General features: G+C 56.7%; 1 protein-coding gene across 3 annotated transcripts; it reads right to left on the bottom strand.

Annotated features, from left to right (window-relative positions):
- Window positions 1-945: 945 nt before the first annotated feature.
- Window positions 946-20,320, bottom strand: ZFYVE27 (zinc finger FYVE-type containing 27). Of its 3 annotated transcripts, none has more exons than XM_055119248.1 (13): window positions 20,121-20,318; window positions 18,820-19,078; window positions 14,388-14,458; window positions 12,794-12,980; window positions 9,896-9,991; window positions 7,934-8,046; window positions 7,076-7,215; window positions 6,544-6,615; window positions 4,760-4,780; window positions 4,489-4,630; window positions 4,178-4,224; window positions 3,897-3,978; window positions 946-2,214 (listed from the first exon to the last, which is right to left on the bottom strand). In XM_055119248.1, the coding sequence occupies exons 2-13, from the start codon at window positions 19,017-19,019 to the stop codon at window positions 2,150-2,152; spliced, it is 1,236 nt and encodes a 411-aa protein (XP_054975223.1). In that variant the 5' UTR covers window positions 19,020-19,078; window positions 20,121-20,318; the 3' UTR covers window positions 946-2,149. The 3 variants fall into 3 exon arrangements, with proteins under 3 accessions (XP_054975223.1, XP_054975222.1, XP_054975224.1); XM_055119247.1 differs by having other exon boundaries at window positions 18,820-19,089; XM_055119249.1 differs by lacking the exon at window positions 4,760-4,780 and having other exon boundaries at window positions 18,820-19,089; window positions 20,121-20,320.
- Window positions 20,321-21,360: the final 1,040 nt, after the last annotated feature.

Raw genomic sequence — 21,360 nt, forward strand, 5'->3', positions numbered from 1 at the left:
CAGTGAGCCTCCTTCCCCCCAGCTCCCGGGGGTCGTCCTCCCCAAAGGGGAGGGCCGCACCCACCACTCCTCTTTGACTGTCCTTTATGTGAAATCTAACTGAGCCTGTGAATGAAAAGCAACGTTAAAGTGAGTTACTAATACTGCTTGTCATCATCATCATCCCGTTGATCGTCGAATTTCTCGAGCAGGCCCAGTAACGTCTCCATTCATCCTAGCCCTGAGAGCTTCTCTTTACTCGTCCTTCCTAATGGTGACACATTGGAAGCTCTTTCGGGGTCAGGGGAATGAGACCCATCATTGTTACTGTTTTTGGCATATGAATACGCCACAGGTAGTTTGTCAGGCTCTCCCATGCGGGAAGGAAACTCTCGGTAGCTTGCCAGGTTCTCTGAGAGGGAGAACTAGGCTATAAGCTTCTAGGAGCTTGGTTTTAAAACAAGGCAAAACAAGGTGAGAGTTCATAAGTATGCAGCCAGTTACCATAGAAATCATGGTTTTTCCCTCTACATGATGCAAATATTTCTTGAGATCTTCAATTGCATTTGGGACCCTCCTCCCACCCTCTCCCACTGTGCAGACCCCGCCCCCCTCAGCCCCCAGTGGGGATTCGGGCCTGCCTTCAAGGCCACATGCTGGCCGCCGGGAGCTGCATGCTCAGAGCTCAAGCACTCCCCACACAGGGAGACCGTGGGGACCCCTTGCACACCCCATCTCAGAGCCGTCCTCTCGTGGCTGGCCCTCAGCTGCCCCTGGACGGATCCCCTCTTGGGAAAGGGCCCGTGCTGGTCCTGAGCCGAGCCCTGGGGCATGGCTCATGATCCGGAGCCTCGTGTCCATCCCACACAACTGATGCTGAAGCAGTGACACCCCCCCACACACACCACCCCAGCTCAGCCCTGCTGGGGCCGCGGGACGGATGGGCAGTGCAAGAACCAGGACGAGTCCAGCAGTGCGAGGTCTTTTAATTGACAGCCCTCCCCGGCCCTGAGCGGGGCGAATACAGCGCTGGGCACCTGTGGTGCAGCAAGGGTGTGCCCAGGCCTGCCTGGCCCCCTGGACGCACAGTCCGGCCCCAGCGACACCGCCCCGCCCCCCACCCCACCCCCAGCCCCACCCCTCACAGCTAGACTTGTCAGGGTGAGTGCCACATCTCCTGCCTCTGGGGTCCCTACTCAGGTCCGTATGTCTCCACCCCGTGGGCCGCTGCAGGGAAGCCGCCTCGGGCAGAAGCCCCTGGTCCACCCAGTGCTGCCCCCCCCCCCGCCCGGCCCCACATCTCCCCCCAGGAACCACGCAATAAATAAATAAATACTGGAGGAGCGGGGCGGCCCCGGGGGCCAAGGATGCCTGAGCCCGCTCAGGGCTTGGGGGAGACACGCCAGAGTGGGGGCACAGCGGGCAGAGGGAGCCCAGGGGCCCTCGCTCCACGCCGAGGCCGACCTGCGGCACGGGCAGCCTCAGCAGCAGCCTGGGGCTCACCTGCTCACCGGAGCCGCGCGGGAGAGCAGGAGTGGCCAGCTGCCCGGCGGGGCGGTGAGCGGGCTGAGCTCGGGCTCTGCTCGGCCTAACTCCAAAGCCCTCTCCACGGAGGGGGGGCCTGAGGGGACCCATCTCCAGAAGCAGTTCTGGTCCCAGCAGCCCTGCCTCTGCCCTCTGCGTGGGGGAACCAAGAACTCCTGAGGCCTGGGGTGCGACTCTCCCGGACCCCCGGGCTCAGCCCCGCCCCCGCCGGCAGCAGACCTTCCCTGCCGGGGGTCCAGCCTCGGAGTTCCCGGGCCTGGAGAGGCCCTGGTGCCAGGAGCCCTCTGGGCCAGCAGGCCTGGCTCACCGCTGCCCTCCAGTGGGCATTCCCTGCCCCGCGGAGTCCCCGCAGCCCAGGGCAGTGCGGGGCAAGCGAGCTGGGCCTTCGAGGGCTCCTCTCCCCTGGGGGGCTCAGGAGCGGGGCCCCGAAAGCCATCAGGGGACAGGGGTGCAGCCCTCGAAGCTGAAGGTCCAGCAGCTCCGGCTGCAGAGAGCGAGGCGGGAGAGGAAACCTACTCAGCAGTCGGGCCCGTCAGCCCCCGAATACGCCCCCCTCCGAGTGCCGGGGCGCAGACGGGGGTCTCCAGCGGCCCGGCCCGGCGCCAGCGAGGAGCCCGGCCTCTTCTCACTTGCTCAGTGTCTGGTTACAGGATGCACACACAAACACAGTCTCTCTCTGCGCTTCGGGGGCTGGAAGAGAAAAGCTGGTGAGCAGCTTCCTCCTTCCGGGCACCAGCCCGCACCCACACTGACCACTCGCGAGCCTGCCCCAGGCGGGGGACTCTGGGCCACCACACCAACAGCTGACCTCTCCCAGGGGTCCCACAACTGGAGATGATGCTGGTGCCGGTGCCAACAGAACGTCTTTAAACATGTGGGAGTATATTTTCATTTTATATCTAGGGGGCTGGGGCTGGAGTGATAGCACAGTGGGTAGGGCATTTGCACGCGGCCAACCCGGGTTCGAGTCCCAGCATCCCATATGGTCCCCTGAGCACTGCCAGGAGTAATTTCTGAGTGCAGAGCCAGGAGTAACCCCTGAGTATCGCTGGGTATGACCCAAAAAGCAAAAAATAAATTAATTAAATAAAATAAAATATCTGGGAGATGGGCTGAGTGATAGCACAGCAGGCAGGGTATTTGCCTTGCACCTGGCTGACCCAGATTCGATTCCCAGCATCCCATATGGTCCCCCAATCACCGCCAGGAGTAATTCCTGAGTGCATGAGCCAGGAGTTACCCCTGTGCCTCGCCAGGTGCAACCCAAAAAGTATATATATATATAAAAAAAGTATGTGTGTGTGGGGGGGGGGTGGGGGGGAAATGTCCTCACCACGATTAGCTCTGTGTGGTAAGGTTATGTCTCTTATTAACTGTAATAATGTCTCTTATTAACGGTAGTTTCTGTAATTTCTATGACTTCTGTAATTTCTATGATTTGTAGACGGAGTGTGTTACTTGCATGACCAAAGGGGTAAGAAGCACCTGCTTCTTCATGATGCATCTTAACAGAGCGGGATGAAAGGTGCTTTCAGGGTGGACACGTGCTCCTGTCCTGTGTGTGGACACCAGCAGCCAGGAAGGGCTCATGCCAAAGTATCCTCTGAGAGATTGGGAATGCTCTCCGAGACACTGGGAATACTGAGACTGGGAATACTCTCCAAGACACTGGGAAAACTCTGAATGGGAATGCTCTCCGAGACACTCGGAATACTAAGATTGGGAATGTTCTCTGAGACACTGGGAATACTCTCTGAGACTAGGAATGTTCTCTGAGACACTGGGAATACTCTCTTGAGACTGAGAATGTTCTCCGGCAATGGGAACGGTCTCTGAGAGACTGGGAATATGGCTTTTCCCTCTGCGGATTAACAATTTTATATTTAGGGGTGAGTTGGGACCACACCTGGCCTGCTCAGGGGTTACTCCTGGCTCGGCACTCAGGAATCATTCCTGGTGGCACTCGGGGGACCATATGGGGTGCTGGGGATCGGACCCAGGTAAGCTGTGTGCTAGGCAAGTGCCTTACTCCTGGACAGTCTCTCTGGCCTAAGTTCCCATAGCTTACTGACAGTGGGTATTGACCAAGTTGACTTCTAACCATTTCCACATAAGGAAATGGTCTTACTCTGTGATGTGTGGCAGAGGGAGTGAGAGGAGGCTCGGACAGGCTCCCCCTGCACGCAGCAGGACACTCCGGGTTTCGTTTGTTCAAGGAGGAAGGAAGAGACGTCACCTCGGGCCAGACCCACGCGCAGGGCCCTGGCCGACCTCCCAGTCCCGCACCTTCCTCCCTTCACAGCGCAGCACCCTGTACTCTCCCTTGGGAGGCAGCTACCCTGAACTGCCTCCCGGCCGCTGCCCCGCCTCACCTGTGGCCCCCATGGAGGACTTGGGCACCTTGAAGGAGCAGCACCGAGAGCAGAAGCTGTTCCCACAGTTACTGCAGCTCCTCTGCAACCGAGAGCCAGGGTGGCGTCAGCACCAGCCCCCGCCCAACCCCCCACCAGCCCCCAGCCCCGCCCCAGGGCAGCTGCACCCTCCCGCACGCCTGCTGCTCTGACCACAGGAACAGGGAGTGACGCCCAGTGAGACAGGCCAGCCCACCCCGCCCTCGCCCTGGGTCCCTGCCGACCTCCCTGGGGAGACTCACCCTCTTCTTCAGCACCGAGAAGGTGGCCGAGCAGCCCGTGCAGGTCCCTGGGGAACAGAAGCCGAAGCTGAGCCCAGCCCAGCCCAGCCCAGGCTGGGCCGGGCCAGACCCTAGGCTGGGAGCTGCTCCAGAACCACCAGGAGGGACCCCAACCCCAAAGGCAGAGCCGGAAGTGGTGAGAGGGAGAGGGTCCAGGCACAGCCCCTGGGCGAGGCCTGCCTCAGGGCATCCCTCCTGACCGCAGAGCCCACGCAGGGGGCAGCCGAGGCTGGCATGAAGCCCGACAGCCCCAGGCCCGTCCCCGGCCCTACCCAGGCTGTTGGCGGGGTAGCGCTTGCGCAGGCGCTCGGTGAGCCGCGACACCTTGCTCCGCAGCACCTCGTTCCTGCTCAGGAAGCCGTTATCCTGCAGGGCCAGCTCGTCCTCCGCCGGCGGGGCGCACTCGTCATCATCCTGCGGAAGCAAGCGCGTTCCAGGGCCCCGGCCGGGCACAGCAGGCCCCCGGGGCGTGGAAAAGCTGACCGGGCCGCCCTCCCTCCCTCCCCGCCAGGCCCTGCCCACCTCACCCAGGGTCCTACTTACCAGCACCACCAAGTGGGTCTCCTGCCTCCCACGGCGCGAGGGGAGAGGAGAGAAAAGAGAGAGAGAGAAAGAGCGAGAGGTAGCGGAGGGGAGGCGGCAGGCGAGGGGTCCCCCCAAGAGGAGAGACGCCAGGGGCCACTCTGGGTCACATCTAAGCCTGTCCCGAGGAGGGCACCAGCAGTTCCCTCTGAAAGGACTCTGACAGCTAACAAGCTCGAGAGAACTGCCGGAAAAAGCTCTGCCCCACTGGGTGCAGCTGAGCAAGTGGCTCGCGATTTACGAGAACAGAGCAAGGTCTCCTGGCAGCACACTGCTGAGGAAGCCGCGCGTCAGGTAAGCTCTGTGTGTCAAATGGGTGATGAGGAAAAGAGGGTGCTGAAATTTGCCAAGAGCGGGAATGCCCAAAAAACCTCCACTATCACCATCACCACCACCACCATCACCATCACCACCACCATCACCATCATCACCACCACCATCACCATCATCACCACCACCATCACCATCATCACATTACCATCACCATCACCATCATCACCACCATCATCACCATCACCATCACATCACCTTCATCCCCACCACCACCACCACCATAACCATCATCACCACCATCACCACCATCGCCACCACCATCACCATCACCATCACCACCACCATCACCTTCATCCCCACCACCATCACCATCACCATCACCACCACCATCACCTTCATCCCCACCACCACCACCACCACCATAACCATCATCACCACCATCGCCACCACCACCATCACCATCACCACCATCATCACCACCATCACCATCACCACCATCACCATCATCACTACCACCACCGTGATCCAGAGGCTACAACTGTGTCTCCAGCCCGTGAGCAGCTGAGACAGAACGCCCACATGGGTGAGGCTGAGGCGAGAGGGAAGCGGGCTCGGGGAACCCCACCCCTCTCCTGCAGACCCCACTGTATAGAGAGACAGGAGGGAGATGAGCCCCAGAGCTGCGTCACCACAGGGAAGGCGGGGGGCAGGGGGACATGAGAGTCTGAAGGAGACCGCCACTCCTCAGCGACACGGGCCCATGCAGACTCAGCCCCAAAGCCGCTGGGTTTCCAGAAAAAAAGTGACAGTCCAGAGTTTTCACTGAACTCTTCCCCCTCCCTCCCCTCCCCCAAGTATTAGCTTCAAAGGCTTCAAGTGATCACCTGCACCTGAGCAGAAACAGCTCTGCGGGCTGGAGCCATAGCACAGCAGGCAGGGTCTTGCACGAGACCGACCCGGGTTTGATTCCCAGCATCCCATGTGCCCCCCAGCCCCCACCCCAGCACCGCCAGGAGTAATTCCTGAGTGCAGAGCCCAGGAGTAACCCCTGTGCATCGCTGGGTGTAACCCAAAAAGAAAAAAAGGAAAAAACAGTTCTGCAAATGACCAGGGTGAGCCACTGCCCTGTAGTCAGGGCAATTCGGACTCTGTGCAAGCACTGCTTCCTCCAGCCTTGCCGGGGTCAAAGGCCCCAGCTCAGACCGTCCTGGACCTTCCCCTCCTCACGGCCACACCCGCAGGCTCTGCAGAGGGGCTCCTGGGGCCACCCCGGCCTCCCAGTCCCAGACTGAGCTCTAGATGGTGGGTCAGCAGCAAAAATATGGAAGTGTCCAGCTCCTTCCGGCTCAGAGCCAGGCCCGGCTTCTCGCGGTGAGAGGAGAGAACTTTGTGCAGCCAGACTTGGCAGACAGAGGAACGAGAGCTCAGGATTGCCCCCTGCCCGTGTGGGGGTGCAGGACGGGACCACCCACCTCAATGGCGTCTTTAAACTCCTCATCCGGTTCGGCCTCCTCGGCCTCCTCCACGCTGCCCGGCGTGAGCTCCTGGTGAAACAGACACCATCCCTGCAGCCCTGCCGGCCCTCGGAGCATGTGCCGCTGCCCACCGAGGCCTCGAGGCCGGAAGCCGTTGGGCGAAGAGCACCCGGCGGGACCCTGGCGGTGTCCTGTGAGCAGCTCAGGCCAGGGGTCTGGCACTAAATCCTGGGGGCGCTCTCTGGGCCTTTACCTCTCCTCAGGAAGAGGCTGTGTCCCTGGGGCCACACGGACCAGTGCTGGGGACAGCCGAGTCAGCACTCAACAAAGCGAGCGTGACTAGTATTGCTGCCATCAGGGCTGCGCAAGGTATGAGGGGGGATGCATGCATGCATGTGTGCATGCATGAGTATGTGCAGCACGCGCGTGTGCACATGCATGTATACATGCGTGTGTGTGTGCGTGTTCAGCAGCAGCAGCAGGCAAGCTGCACAGGGACTGCAGGTGCCATGTGCCAGGCGGGGCTCACCTCTGTGGGCGTGGACACTGGTGTGTAGTCGGGCAGTGTGCCCCTCCCCACAGTGGCCGGTGGCGGCGGGCTCTCACGGGCTGGCTCTTCCTGGCCGGGGTTCAGGCGTCTCTGCAGGGACGCTCTGCACTCAGCCACCACTACCCAGGTGAGACGGGTGCAGAGCAGAATGGAATGAGCGGCGCTGGGGGGCACGCACGCGCACACACACACACACACACACACACACACACACACACACACACACACCCCATGTGGACAAGCCCAGCTTATGGAACCCAGGGCCTCTCCAGGCTGACACACAAACATACATACACATACACACACGTAGACAAGTCCAGCTTACGGGACCCAGGGCCTCTCCAGACAGACAGACAGACAGACAGACACAGACAGACACAGACAGACACAGACACACACAGACACACACAGACACACACACTCACACACACACACACACACCCATGTGGACAAGTCCAGCTTACGGGACCCAGGGCCTCTCCAGACAGACAGACAGACAGACGGACAGACACACACACACACACACACACACACACACACACACACACACATGTGGACAAGCCCAGCTTACAGGACCCAGGGCCTCTCTGGGCTCACACACACACACACACACACACACACTCACACACACGTGGACAAGCCCAGCTTACGGGACCCAGGGCCTCTCCGGGTCTGCCCCAGCTCAGAGTCAGACAGCAGCGGGACCTGCCCGGGAGAAGGTTCCTCCCCGACACCCAGAGCCACCAGAGCCTGACGCGGAGACGCACCGCCCAGAGTGACAGAGCTCGCGTGCCCTCCCTTCGAGGACGGCACCACTGGCCCGAGCCTGGGGCTTACCCCGGAAGAACTCCACGTTGCCCAGGAAGAGGGTGCTGTTCACGAGGGCCAGCACCCAGCACAGCGGCAGCAGGTACAGCACGCACACCGTGCCCAGGAGGGCCCCGTAGAACCTGCACGGACAGAGAACAGCGGGAGCAGGGACCCTGAGACGGGAAGGAATGAGGGGCGGGTGCTCCCCCAGAGGGGTTGGCGAGGACAGAGGAGCGCTGGGCACAGCCCATGAGCAAGGTCCGCCTACCCGCCAAGTGGGAACTGCACGAGGCGGATGGATTCACAGCTCCCTCCGTGTCCAGGCTGGCTGCCCCCAAGCAGACTTAAGGGGGGCCGCACCAGTGGTTGAGCTGGAGCCACGGAGAGGGTTTGGGTTCCACGCCCACCACGCCTCAGAGGCCCAGGCTCCGAGCTTTAGACGTGCAGACTTGAGTGTGAGCCACTTCCCCGTGTGACCGCGGGCAAGCCCTTGTACAGTGGGGCTGGACACTGTCAGTCCAGCGTCACAGAGCGGAAAGCGGCCAGCACAGTGCCTCGCACCAGGCAAAGACAAATGCATATGAGTTGGGGCCGGAGCGACAAGACAACGGGAAGGGCGCTCCCCTGGTGAGGGCAAGATTATCGCCATGACAGGCTGCAGCTAACATTAAGTCTCAACTAGGCCTCAGTTTCTGTTTCCCCACAGCAGGACTTGCAGATTCTGGTAAACTCCCAGTTGAGTAATTTGCTGAGATAAGGAACTGGGCAGTTGAGTCTGGCCGGTCATGAGGGGACACTGTGCCCTCCTTGGAAACACCACAAACTGTTACTGAGGAATTGTTGTCTAATTGCTGACTGCTGTTGCAATAGGACCAATGCTGAAAACAGACCAGTATATAAACTGCTCCTTAACCCTGAGCCCTACATAAACCGCTTGTGATTTGGAGTCGGGGTCCTTGTCAAGACTCCACTGCGTTGAATGAGACTTGGACCCTAGCTCGAGCCAGCAATAAAGTTCCTTTGCTTTTGCAGTATCGTGTGTGGCCTTGGTCTCTCCGCGGCTGGGGATCCGAAACTCAGGCACAACACCCTTACGCTCTGCAAACCCAGGTTCGATCTCTGGCATCCTGTATGGTCCCACAGGCACCATCAGGAGTAATTTCTGAGTGCAGAGCCTGAGCATTGATGGGTGTGACCCAAAAACCAAAAGAAAGGAAAAAAACAGTAAAAAGTAGGCAACCAAAAGAAGGCATATGTAATTAAACTTCTATCAGTCAAAATACAAATTAAATTAAAAAATCACTATAAAGGGGCTGGAGCAATAGCCAGCGGGTAGGGCGTTTGCCTTGCACGTGGTCGACCTGGGTTCGATTCCCAGGATCCCATATGGTCCCCTGAGCACCGCCAGGAGTAATTCCTGAGTGCAGAGCCAGGAGTAACCCCTGTGCATTGCCGGGTGTGACCCAAAAAAAAAAATCACTATAAAAAAAGTAGAAATTGATATAAACTATTAACAAATTGGTCCCCAAAACCTCCGAGGAGGTGGCTCAGTGGTAAAACACATGCCTTGAATGCATACGGTCTACATTCACCCTTGACACTGCAAAACAATCCCCCCCCCAAAAAAAAAGCTTGCAAAGATGACCCGTGTTACGTTCTGCTCACTGACTGTATTAATCTATCACAAATACAGAGAAAAGTCCCAGAGAACGGAGGGAGCCACTCCCGATGCTGGTGAGAAAGGACAGATACAGTGAGCGAGTCCCAGCCACAGTGGGGCTCTCCACCTCCACAGCAGGAGCCCGGCCGAGCTGCCGGGGCGGGGGATGCAACCGCGGGTCCCTCTCCTGCGGGTCCCTCTCCTGCGTAGGCGACCCCTCCTCATGCACAAGAGCAGGATCCCGCACAGGAGCTGGGCGAGGCTCCTCCCTGGGCCGCCCGGGCTGGGCCCCACCTCCCACCACCCGGTGGGGCGAGGGGGCCACTCACTGCGAGGACACGAGCGGGTTCTCCCAGTGCAGCACGCGGTAGGCGGCCTCCAGGCTCCCGCACAGGCGGCTCAGGAAGGCCTCCAGCTGGATCAGGCTGCGGGCACAGGGGCATCAGTGGGCCGCTGCTCGGGGAGCCTCCCGGCCTGGCATCCCCGCTGAACTGTTTCCCTCCCACAGGCCCGCAGCCGGGCACACTCGGAGTAAAGAACCCAAGTTCTGTTCCAAACTTGGTCTCTTTTGAGAAAGGGCTGATCAGAGGTCGGGCAAGCAGAGTAAAGGAACCTGAATACAGAGCTGTCCCGCAGCATTCAGAAAACAGCCGGCGGTGTGGGAAGAACACGGGCGCCAGCTCCCAGCACTCCCCCTACTGGCCAACCTGAGACCTGCATAAACAGTAATAATAGGCACCGCCATGCAGCGCCTGAGGCAGGAATATGTTCAAAGAAATGTGTCACTGGGTCACGCCATCAGAGCGCAAGTCCCAGAGTGACCACACTGCCGTGCAGACCTCGTCATCTCTACGCAGGCTCTCTGCTACAAGCCCACAGGACACTGCCACCTGGGCAGCCCCTGAGACCAAAATGCATGACCCATCCGATAGAATCAGAAATCTGAGTTCACATGAATAACAAAGAAAGGATGCCAGTTACTAACGCTCATCACTCACCCTTGCGAACACAGGCACACCATTAGCAACTGCAGCACCTAGTACACTAACTAGGATAACCTAGGTGTCCAACAGCAGCTAAGTGGGTCATGAAGATGTGGTAGATGTACACCACAGAATACTACGCGGCAGTAACAATGGATGCATCAAGTAATTTGCTGCAACATGATCGGAACTGGAAGGTCTCGTGTTAAATGAAGTAAGTCAGAAGGAGGACGAACACAGGATGCTCTTATTTGTGGTACAAAAAATAACTGAACAAGGGGAAGCAAACTTTTAAAGAGGAAGGGGCTGGAGCGATAGCACAGCAGGTAGGGCATTTGCCTTGCACACAGCTGACTCGGGTTCGATTCCCAGCATCCCATATGGTCCCCCAGGCACTGCCAGGAGTAATTCCTGAGTGCAAAGCCAGGAGTAACACCATGCATCGCCAGGTGTAACCCAAAAAGCAAAAAAAAAAAAAAAGAGGGAGAATGCCTAGATCACCAATGGTCCTAGAATATAGGGAGGACAAGGAGAGAGAAAAAAAACATTCAGGGGGAAAGGAAGAAGAGGCAGATGGGAAGCAAAGAGAGGTCAAGGGGATCTGGGCCATGAGAGGGGTAGAGAAATGAGTGGTTAGGTAAATACCCAAACTATAGAGTCAACACCAAATGTGGAAATGTGCCTATCAAGATGACAGATTAGGGGTGAGGAGGTGGAGCAGGGGGGCCCTGAGAATCCTGGCGGAGGTCAGAAGACACTGGTGGTGGGATTGGTGCCGGGACACCGTGTGTCTAAAACTCAACTCTGAAGAACTTTGTGAATCATGGTGCTTTATTAAAAAGATAGGCAGAGAGATAAAGAAAAGGGCCAGAGTGGTAGCACAAAGGGGAGGGTGCCTGCCTTGCACACAGCTGACCCAGGTTTGATCCCTGGAACCCCGTATGATCCCCGGAGCATGGCCAAGAGTGATTCCTGAGTACAGAGCCAGGAGTAACCCACAGCTGGGTACGGCCCACAAACCAAAACCAAACCAAAAGAGGCACAGTCTGGACCTCATCAGGCAACTCCCAATGAGGGAGACTTCACAATATACTTTGTTATATTCAAAAATGTCATAGTCAGGGCTGGAGAGATAGCACAGCGGGTAAGGCGTTTGCCTTGCACGCGGCCGACCCGGGTTCAAATCCCAGCATCCCATATGGTCCCCTGAGCACAGCCAGGGGTAATTCCTGAGTGCAGAGCCAGGAGTAACCCCTGTGCATCGCCAGGTGTGACCCAAAAAGGTAAAAAAAAAAGTCATAGTCACAAGAAACAAGGACAGAGGGACCATTCCGAGTCATAGGAGAGTAAAGAGACATACAAATTGAACATACACGATTCCGTACTGGATCCTGGATCAGGAAAATTTCTATTTAAAAAAAAATGACAAATGTGGCTAGGAACTATCAGATGTACAAATGTTCATTGTTATTGATGTCAGAGCTCCTCATTTTGCTTTCAGGACAGTAGATGCAGAAGAGAATGTCCTTGTTCTTAGGAAATACAACTGAAGTATTTGGGGGTAAATACAAAGAATGTTTGCATTTACTTTCAAATAAATGGTCCTGAAAGGAAAAGACACTGAGTATAGAGAGATAAGGAATATGCTAAGATGTAATCACTGTTCTATCTAGATACGGGGTAGAAAGAATTTTGTGTTATTCCTCTGACTGGTATTTGTCAGCTTCAAGTCACTCCGAAGCAAAGTGGAGGCTGAAGCAACAGTACCAAGGGTAGGGAACCTTGCACACTAAGCCTGCTGCCACGTGGAGAGAGCTCGGTGGGTCCTGGAAGGCTCAAGAGACGCCAGCTGCCACTGAAGCTGTCACAGCTGGCATCACTCAACAGACGGTGCCCCGGAAGCACCAGCTCAGTCAACACTCAGGAGGCTGTGCCATCCTGCAGTGGCAATGACTGAACAGTTCTCAGCCACCTGTTCAACAGCCACCTCTTCACAGCCACACAGAGGGACGCCTGTTATTAACCCATTTCACAGAGGAGGAGCCTGAGGCGCATGGAGGCTGGGACTCAGCCTGGTCCCCTTCAGGCTGCCGTGAGCCTTCTCCCTCATCACGAAGTGGCGGCCGTCCAGAACGGTTTAAAAGACGAGAGGAAAGAGCGTGTGGGGGTTCCCACCACAGAGCCCGGCCCAGGGCAAGCTGTTACAGGGCCCACCCCCACCTTCCCAGCCCCTGCCATACTCACAAGCTCTTCACCTCTGCCACCGCCTCGGGCCGGGACAGGCGGACCCGCTGCAGGTCCTCCTGACGCACGCTGTGGTACTTCCTGCGCATCAGCTCGCTCTCGGGCAGCCGAGCCCGGCAGACCTCCTGGAGGTAGCCCAGCAGCGCAGGCACCGAGATCAGCAGGGCCCCCACGGAGTACCAGGCACCTGGGAGACCAACATTGCGGCAGGTGAGCAGGGAGCCTGGGCTGGAGCCCCATGTGCAGCCAGATGCCCCCGCCTCCTCGGTCTCCCCATTCCCTCTCTGGCCTCCAAGAACATCGCCAGGTGGCACAGCTTCTCTCAGAGGCAGGCCTGGCAGGGGCATTCTGGGCATGGAGTAAACACTCGTCAAATATGTCATATGTTTTGTCTTGTTTTGGGGCCACTCCTGGTGGTGCTCAGGGGGCTACTCTGGCTTGGTACTTGGGGGTCACTCCCAGCAGTGCTCAAGGGACCATGCGGTGTCCAGGACCAAATCTGGGCCTTAAGCATGTGCTCCAACCCACTGAGCTATCTCTCCAACCAGTATCTGTCATATAAACTGATTTACTTTTGGAATATGTTTAGAAACTCTTAACAGCCCAGGAGGGTAGCCGAGTTCTGAGTGGGTGAAGAACAGCCCTGCTAATGAAGAGTGAATGAGGTCTTTTGCAAACTGGGTTCATTTTCAACCCACTGAATCCCTGTCTCCGTGTGCAACAAAAGACACATGAGCAATGTGAGGCCAGCGGCAGCATGAACATATGAAGGACCCGGTCAGTCAGGACATTCTACCCCAGTCCTTCCCACACTTCCCCAGTGGGTTTTGGCTTTTCTGCAGCCCTCTGCCAGCTCCACCCAGGGACAGGCTGGGTGACAGCGTACCTGATGGTCAAAGGCCCATGGGCACCACTCTTCCCAGGACCCCTAGAGCTACCCACCTGACCGCACTGCTGGTGACCACCCCTGCCGGGCCCAACTGCTGAGCTAGAGAAAAACAACGGTGGTAAAAGTCCCTGATCTGGGACTGGAGCGATAGCACAGCAGGTAGGGCGTTTGCCTTGCACACGGCCAACCCAGGTTTGATTCCCAGCATCCCATGGTCCCCTGAGCACCACCAGGAGTAATTCCTGAGTGCAGAGCCAGGAGTAACCCTTGTGCATTGCTCTGAGTACGACCCAAAAAGCAAAAAAAAAATCCCTGATCTACCCAGTGTCCTCGAACTATGTCACGCCTCCCCCAAATGAAGTCTGCATGAGCTTGAAGAGTTACTGCACCAGCAGCGAAGGAACAAACCACCCTGGCGGCAGCTCAAGTGACTGCTGGGACCTTGCACTGTCACCCACAGATCCCCTCTCTGCCACAGGGACCCTCTGAGGAAAGCCCTTCAGAGAAGAACACTAAGCCACAACGGGCAGGCTGGAGAACTGGCCCGAGGTCAGCCCGCTGTCCAGCCAGGACTCCAGCCCGTGTATCCCTGCTCTGTCCCAGCAGTCGGGAGGAGGACGCTCTCTCCCAGGAACGCTGCTTCTGGGGACCCCTTCTCTTCACACCCACTGACAAAAGCGGCCCGGACCCGGGGGCAGCTCTTACCCTCATTCAACGTGAGGAACAAGACGTTGAGGCCCAGGCAGGTCAGCAAGGAACACAAGGGCATCTGCCACCTGCAACACAGAGTCAGGTCACTGAGATGGCCACTCCCGCCAACAGGAGGGCAAGGAGCACTGTGCATGGGAGTCTCCCAGAATAGGAGCAAAGAAAAGGGAGATTTTTAAGAAGACTCCTCTCTCCTGGGATGCCCTCCTCACAGGAATCCACTGAATCCCTGTCTCCGTGTGCAGCAAAGGAGACACTCGAGCAGGGTGAGGCTAGTAGAGGCATGAACATGTGAAGGACCCGGTTAGTCAGGCAAGTGCTGGCGAGCGGGCCTCTGGGAAGGCTCTCTCCTCAGAACCCGCAGGACACAGGAAGAGGCAACAGCACAGCCGTGAGGAACCCCAAGAATCCTCACTGCCTGCTATAAATGACCGGCCTTCATGCTTCTACAAATCCAAGGGGACAAAGATCCACCAAACTACATTCTTCGAGTACAAAACTCAGTGAAACAAGATATGAAGGATTTCTTTAAACCCCTTTGAGACCTATTTCTAGAATGTCCTGAGTTCATTCAAGTTAGCTTAAACACGTATTAGTTCAAAAGGAAAGGAGAACAATTTGGTTTTAATATACAAAAATATGCAGATGGGGAAGCTGGAGCGATAATATAGTGGAGAGAGCGTTTGCCTTGCATGCAGCCAACCTGGGTTTGACCCCCAGCATCCCACAGGGTCCCCTGTGCACCAAGAGTGATTCCTGAGTGCCGAGCCAGGAGTAAGCCCTGAGCATCACCGGGTGTGGCCCAAAAACAAACCAAAAAAAAATCTGAAGATGAAGCAGGATGTAACATTCTCTCACAATCGTGCTCAAGGTGAACTGAACGGATGGAAGTACACACAGAGCCAGCCACCCTCACCCCAATAAATGGTACTTCAGGAGCCCCCAAATGAGGGAAGAGAGAAGACCAGGATGACAAACCCAGCTGTCTCCATCCCTGATAGAAAACATTCAGTAGGAGAAAAAAAGGAACTGCCACTGTTCTAAAGAGCAGTGCTAAGTGCACCAGTGGCTTGCAATCAATGCATCCTGAATATGAATGCAGTCTCCTTAAGCCTAATCAAGGTATTTCACAGCTACTAAATGAGGTCAACTAATTTACGTTCTTTCATTCCTTTAAACAAAAGTCATGAGTAAGGGAATGAAATGATCTCTCTCTGCCTTTCTCCTTAAAACTCAACCCACTCCCACCACACTCATTCTGCCTCAGAACTAGCAGCCCCTTCAAGGTTAAAAGCAAAGTAAAAGTCAGGTCTATGGGCCCTTTTAGAAATAATGTATCACACTGCCACTGAAGTCACTTTAAAGCTTCTCCCATCCTATCTGATGTCTCCACGGGAGAGGCAGATACTCGGGTAGGGGACCCAGGAGAGAGGGAGTTTCTTAGAAGTCTACTGCAGGGACCTGGGGAGAGATCAGTGACAAGGTGCTCCTCGGCCCAGCCCACGTGTGCCCGGCACAAACCCAGCAGCAAGATCCACGGGACCCCCAGCCCCATGAGGTGTGCAGTCTCCCGCACACTGCAACCCAGGGTGGGCGAGCACCCAGAGCCCCAGCAAGCACCCCGAAGGGTGCAAGCACTGTAACCAAGTGTGCAGCAAGAACAAAATAAAGGGATGGGAAGGGACAGGAAGGGGAATTTAAAAAAAAAAAAAGAAGAAGAAGAAGAAGAAAAAAGAAAGAAATCTAGTGCAGCTCCAGGTCTCAGACCTAACAAAGAAGCTCAAGGTTAGGTCCCTCTGCAGTCAAATCCTCTTTACCCAGAAAAGAACAATCAAGCGCGCGAGCTGATCTGACAGCCACTTTCACAGGCCAGTGCTCCCCGTCCCTGCAGCCCTGAGACCACAGCCCCTGGGGCCGCTCAGGCCCAATCGGCCCCTCGGTCCAGCCTCCCCCACTACAGCCTCAGATTTCTAATTTCATAAGATGGAAACACTCTAAACGCACCAGAAACAAGAGGCTAATGGACCAGGGGCAGAAGAGAAGGACAGGACGTGTTTAATTTGGCAAGGCACGGAGAGAGAGCTGCACGCCTGCGGGCACACGGACAGCGAGAACACCAGCAAGCCGCCCTCCGGAGGCCACCCTACCCTAAAGACCCATGTTCAATCCAGCTCTCGGCGGGATCCAGGGACGAGCCCCACCGCCCTCTCCCTATGCGTGCTGGAGCACAGACTTAATGAAGTGATGGCCCACAGGGCAAAACCACTGCTCTGGGGCAGTACCTGCACACTGCTAAGGATCCTGCCATAAACTAAAGGGACTCTAAAGTGAACAAGAAAAATTAGGGCCCTGGCCAGACAGTAAGAACCATCCCTGGGACCAGAGACACAGTACAACAGCTGAGGTACTCGCCGAGCATGTGGCCAACCCCAGCTGGGTCCCCACACCACGGGCCTCTCCCCAGTAATGACAGGCTCCCCAAGCACAGAGCCAGAGAAACCCCTAAGGACCTCCAGGTGTGGGTTCCCTGAAAAATCCCTCCCCTGGGGCCAGAGAGATAATACAGGGGTGAACGTTCATGCTTTGCATGCCACCAACCCTGGCTTGACTCCCAGCACTGTAACACTGTCATCCCATTGTTCATTGATTTGCTCAAGCGGGCACCAGTAACGTCTCCATTGTAAGATTTTTTGTTACTCTTTCTGGCACATCGAATACGCCATGGGTAGCTTTACAGGCTCTGCCGTGCAGGCAGGATACTCTCAGTAGCTTGCTGGGCTCTCTGAGAGGGACAGAGGAATCGAACCCGGGTCATCCACGTGCAAGGTAAATGCCATACCCGCTGTGCTATCACTCCAGTCCTTGACTCCCAGCATGAGAAAATAATAATGATAATAATAATAATAATAATAATAATAATAATAATAAATAATAAATCTCCCACTATTCATTCTTTATTCTAAAGTAAAGAATGAATACTCAGTACTCAAATACTAACGTAAGAATGAATACTCAAGGGGCTGGAGCCATAGCATGGTGGGTTGGGCGTTTGCCTTGCACGCGGCCGACCCAGGTTCGATTCCCAGCATCCCATATGGTCTCCTGAGCGCTGCCAGGGTTGATTCCTGAGTGCTAAGCCAGGAGTAACGCCTGAGCATTGCCAGGTGTGACCCAAAAAGCAAAAAAAAAAAAAATGAATACTCAAGAGGTGGGCCAGAGTGATAGTACAGCGGGTAGGGCATTTGCCTTGCACGCGGCCGACACAGGTTCGATTCCCAGCATCCCATATGGTCCCCTGAGCACCGCCAGGAGTAATTCCTGAGTACAGAGCCAGGAGTAACCCTGAGCATCGCCAGGTGTGACCCAAAAAGAAAAAAAAAAAAAAGAGGTTAATCTGACCTTCTACCCATTTCTCTCATTCATATTAAGGTGTCCTTATGAGAATCTAATGAAAATTAGAAGCTTCTTCCTGGATACACACACACACACACACACACACACACAACGCACGCACACACACACATGCACACACACAAACAGTTTATATGCAGCTGAACAACCAGGTTTTTGTTTTTTTGGTTTGGTTTTTGAGCCACATCCGGAGATGCTCAGGGTTACTCCCAGCTCTGGGCTCAGGAATTACTCCCCAGCACCTCATGTTCCCTGCAAAACTGTTGGGATTGACTTCAAGCACTGAGCCAGAAGTAATCCCAGAGGACCACCAGGAGTGGCCCCCAAACAATCAATCACAGAAGAGAAAACTCAAAACAGAAGGGACCAGGAAAACAGCTCAGGTGGGAAGTCATGTACCGTGCATGAGTAAGAGCCCAAGTCTGATCCCCCAGCATCACCAGGGCCGGCCCCAGGACTCCTGAGTCCTGGTGGCCCTTATTTTAAAGACAGGGGAAAAAATCAGAACAGGGCAGATAGCTCAAAGGGCTAGAACAGAGAATTCACCTGCTTTCCCCCTCCCCTGCCCCACACTACATTACCACAATTCCAAGCGTGAACCGTAAAGCACACACAGGATCAAGTTAAACAAGAACAAATAAATTTGAGATCCCTAATCCCAAAGTGAAAAACTATTGGAGAAAATAATTCCCTCTCAAGTATTTGGACTTCTTTAACTCACTCAAAAAAGGATACGTTGATTCCAATATCAATTACACTGATCCTGGAAGACAAGAAAGGCAGTGCCTAAGCTAGCGGAGAGAAGGCCCACGTGTTCACTGTTCACGCAGAAACCCTGCCCAGTGCCTGCCCACCCAATGAGCCTGAGACAGGGGTGGGCCTGGAAGAAGCCCCGCGCCCAGAGCACCTGCTAGAACAGCGCTTCACCAAGGCCTCAAGGCCCATGGGCCACTGGCTGAAGGGGGAGGAAGAGCGGGAGAGGCCGAGCGAGGCAGAGGAACTCGACAAAAGTCTGTACCTGAGCAAGTACCGGACACCGTCACCCGCGTCCCGCAGGGGCTCCAGGTAGATCTCCAGCCTCTTGTAGGACAGAACCAGGTTGAAGAGATCAAACGCTGCCGGGGACTTGGCAGTGGCGGGCGGTGACTCTGGGGGTGCCTCGGACATGCCAGTGGGGCTGGCCTCCGGCCCACTCCCCTCACGCTCAGCCGTCTGCATCCTGTCACCGTAATTCCCGCGTTGTGTCAATGCCCACCACGGGTGACTTCCTGCGGCACCTGGAGCAAACCTGGGTGGTGGGAAATGTCCCTTTCATGGAGGACAAGGACATTCTGCAAGGACAGGGGAGCTGACCAAGCCCACCCGGGGAGGCTATACCTGAAGTTCCCTGCCCCACACCAAACCCCTCCCGAGAGCACAAACCATCCCGACCACATGCACCCATTCACCGTGACTCTCAAGAGAAACCCTGCCCCAGTGGGCTCTGGGCTGGGTTAGTGTCTGCTCATTCTCAGGGATGCCCCAGGATAACTGAGCGGGCCCTGGGCAGGTTAGTGCCCACTCATCTGTCCGGGGATAGATCAGCAGGCCCTGGGCTAGGTTTAAGTCCACACCTCCTTCAGGGGTTGGCCTGCCAGCCCCGACAGAGAGAGATCTCAGCTGAACACCGCCCCCTCAGTCCACACAGGAGAGTCCTGCCAGGAACTGACACCTGTCCACTCAGTGTCAAGTTCCATACTCTCCCTAACATGCATCACCTCAAAGGAAAGCTCCATGCCTCCGGTGCTTCCTGCAGTCCAGCCCTGGACCCTGACCAGGCCTTCGCTCCCAGCAGCTCCCTGCACGCCCCCTGCCCGCGACCCCTCCTGGAATCCGAGGCAGTGGTCACTTTTAAAAGCTGCTCTCACCTCCCCGCCCCCACGAAGGGGGACGCTGAGCAGAAAGGAGGCGGCGGGTCTTGGGCGACCCGCGACACTAGCCATACCCACAGGCACTGAGCTGTGCTCAGACGCGGAGGGGGACGCGAAGGGGGACGAAGGGGCCGCGGGGGGCCCGAAAACCCCGCGGGCAGAGCTGGGGTGCCAGCGCCCGGCGCGCGGCGGGAGCCCGGGAAGGCGGGCAGCAGGCCCGCGCTCGCAGGGGCCTGGACCACCGCCTCTCCGCCACCCGGGGAGCCCCTGGGCGCCGCGGCCCGCACCGGGGGAGGCCACGCCCGAGGTGGCGGGGCCGGCAGGTGGCGGCCCACGCGGCGTCCAGGCGCCCCACCGGGCACAGAGGGCGGGGACACGGGGGCGCGCGCGGGGGTGGCACCGCACTTACCCGGTCGCTGGGCTGGGGAGGGGAGCGGCGGCGACGGTCACGACACGGGCAGGCCCGCTGGGCCCCGGAGCGTCTCTCAGGCCCGTCCCAGCCGGGGCCGCCGGAGACCCGGGTCCAAGAACCTCTCGGCCTCCCCTACGGCCGCCGCTTCCGGGATGCCGGGGCTCTGCGGCGGCGTGTCCGTGACGTCATCGCGCCAGCCCCGCCCCGGGCCTAGCTCTACCCCCGGGTTTAGCTCCACCCCGGGTTTAGCTCCACCCCCCGGTTTAGCTCCACCCCGGTCTTAGCTCCACCCCCGGTCTTAGCTCCTCCTCCCTCCGGCACAGGTGAGCGATCCCGCTGGGCGCTGAGCCTGCACTGAGCCTTTAGCATCCCGCCATGACTCAACTCTGGGTGTGAGGGCGATTCGCAAAGCCCCGCATGATTCCTGGAAGCGAGTGTCACCGGCCCTTGCACCTTGCTGTGAGCGATTCCCGTGTGCACGGTCCCGTGCATGCCTTTTCCAACTCACTCAGCTCACACCGTCTTGCCCCATGACCGTCCTTTAAGAGTGCATCGCGTGGCCTTGCATTAATAATGATGTAAACTCTCCAGGGAATTAGCTAATCCCTGATTACCTCCGCTGGAAGTAATCACTTGCGCCTCCAAATAGCCAGATGCACAGAGCCAAATCCTAGACACACCAGTGAACTATATTTAGCAATACCCCTGCTTCTTAGAAAAATAGAGGCCCAGCTTTGTGGCTGGCCAAGATTGTCTGATCCCAAGGGAAGTGGTCACTCTAGAAGAAGAGGGGGTACCAGAAAGGGGTAAAGTGAGATGCATGAAGCCACATCAGTAGCAGTATTGTAAACCACGGTGCCTAAAAAGGGGGAAAATGCTGCCAGACATAGCGGCAAACTGAGGGGCCAGACGAAAACTGGTGGAGGAAAGTGGACACTGGCGAAGGGATTGATGTTGGAACATCACATGTCTGATATTCAATAACATATAACTTCGTAAATCACATTACCTCAATAAAATAAATGTATATAAATAAACTTATTAAAATAAAAGATTGTCTAATCTGTCTCTTCTTTAAGAAGGGTCTAGGAGGGGGCTGGAGCAATAGGACAGCAGGTAGGGCGTTTGCCTCACTCGCAGCCAACCTGGGTTTGATTCCCAGCTTCCCATGTGGTCCCTTGAGCACCACCAGGAGTAATTTCTGAGTGCATGAGCCAGGAGTAACCCCTGTGCATTG

This window comes from Sorex araneus, chromosome 11, assembly GCF_027595985.1.
Source record: "Sorex araneus isolate mSorAra2 chromosome 11, mSorAra2.pri, whole genome shotgun sequence".
Lineage (NCBI taxonomy): Eukaryota > Metazoa > Chordata > Mammalia > Eulipotyphla > Soricidae > Sorex > Sorex araneus.

What these genes read in the sequence shown, in the direction of transcription:
- ZFYVE27 (XM_055119248.1), bottom strand. Translation starts at nt 19,019, where the DNA reads ATGCAGACGGCTGAGCGTGAGGGGAGTGGGCCGGAGGCCAGCCCCACT. An exon ending in GTTCCTCACGTTGAATGAGG is followed by an intron (nt 12,981 to 14,387) that starts GTAAGAGCTGCC and finishes TTGGTCTCCCAG; the next exon opens with GTGCCTGGTACTCCGTGGGG. An exon ending in CTACCCCGCCAACAGCCTGG is followed by an intron (nt 4,225 to 4,488) that starts GTAGGGCCGGGG and finishes TCTGTTCCCCAG; the next exon opens with GGACCTGCACGGGCTGCTCG.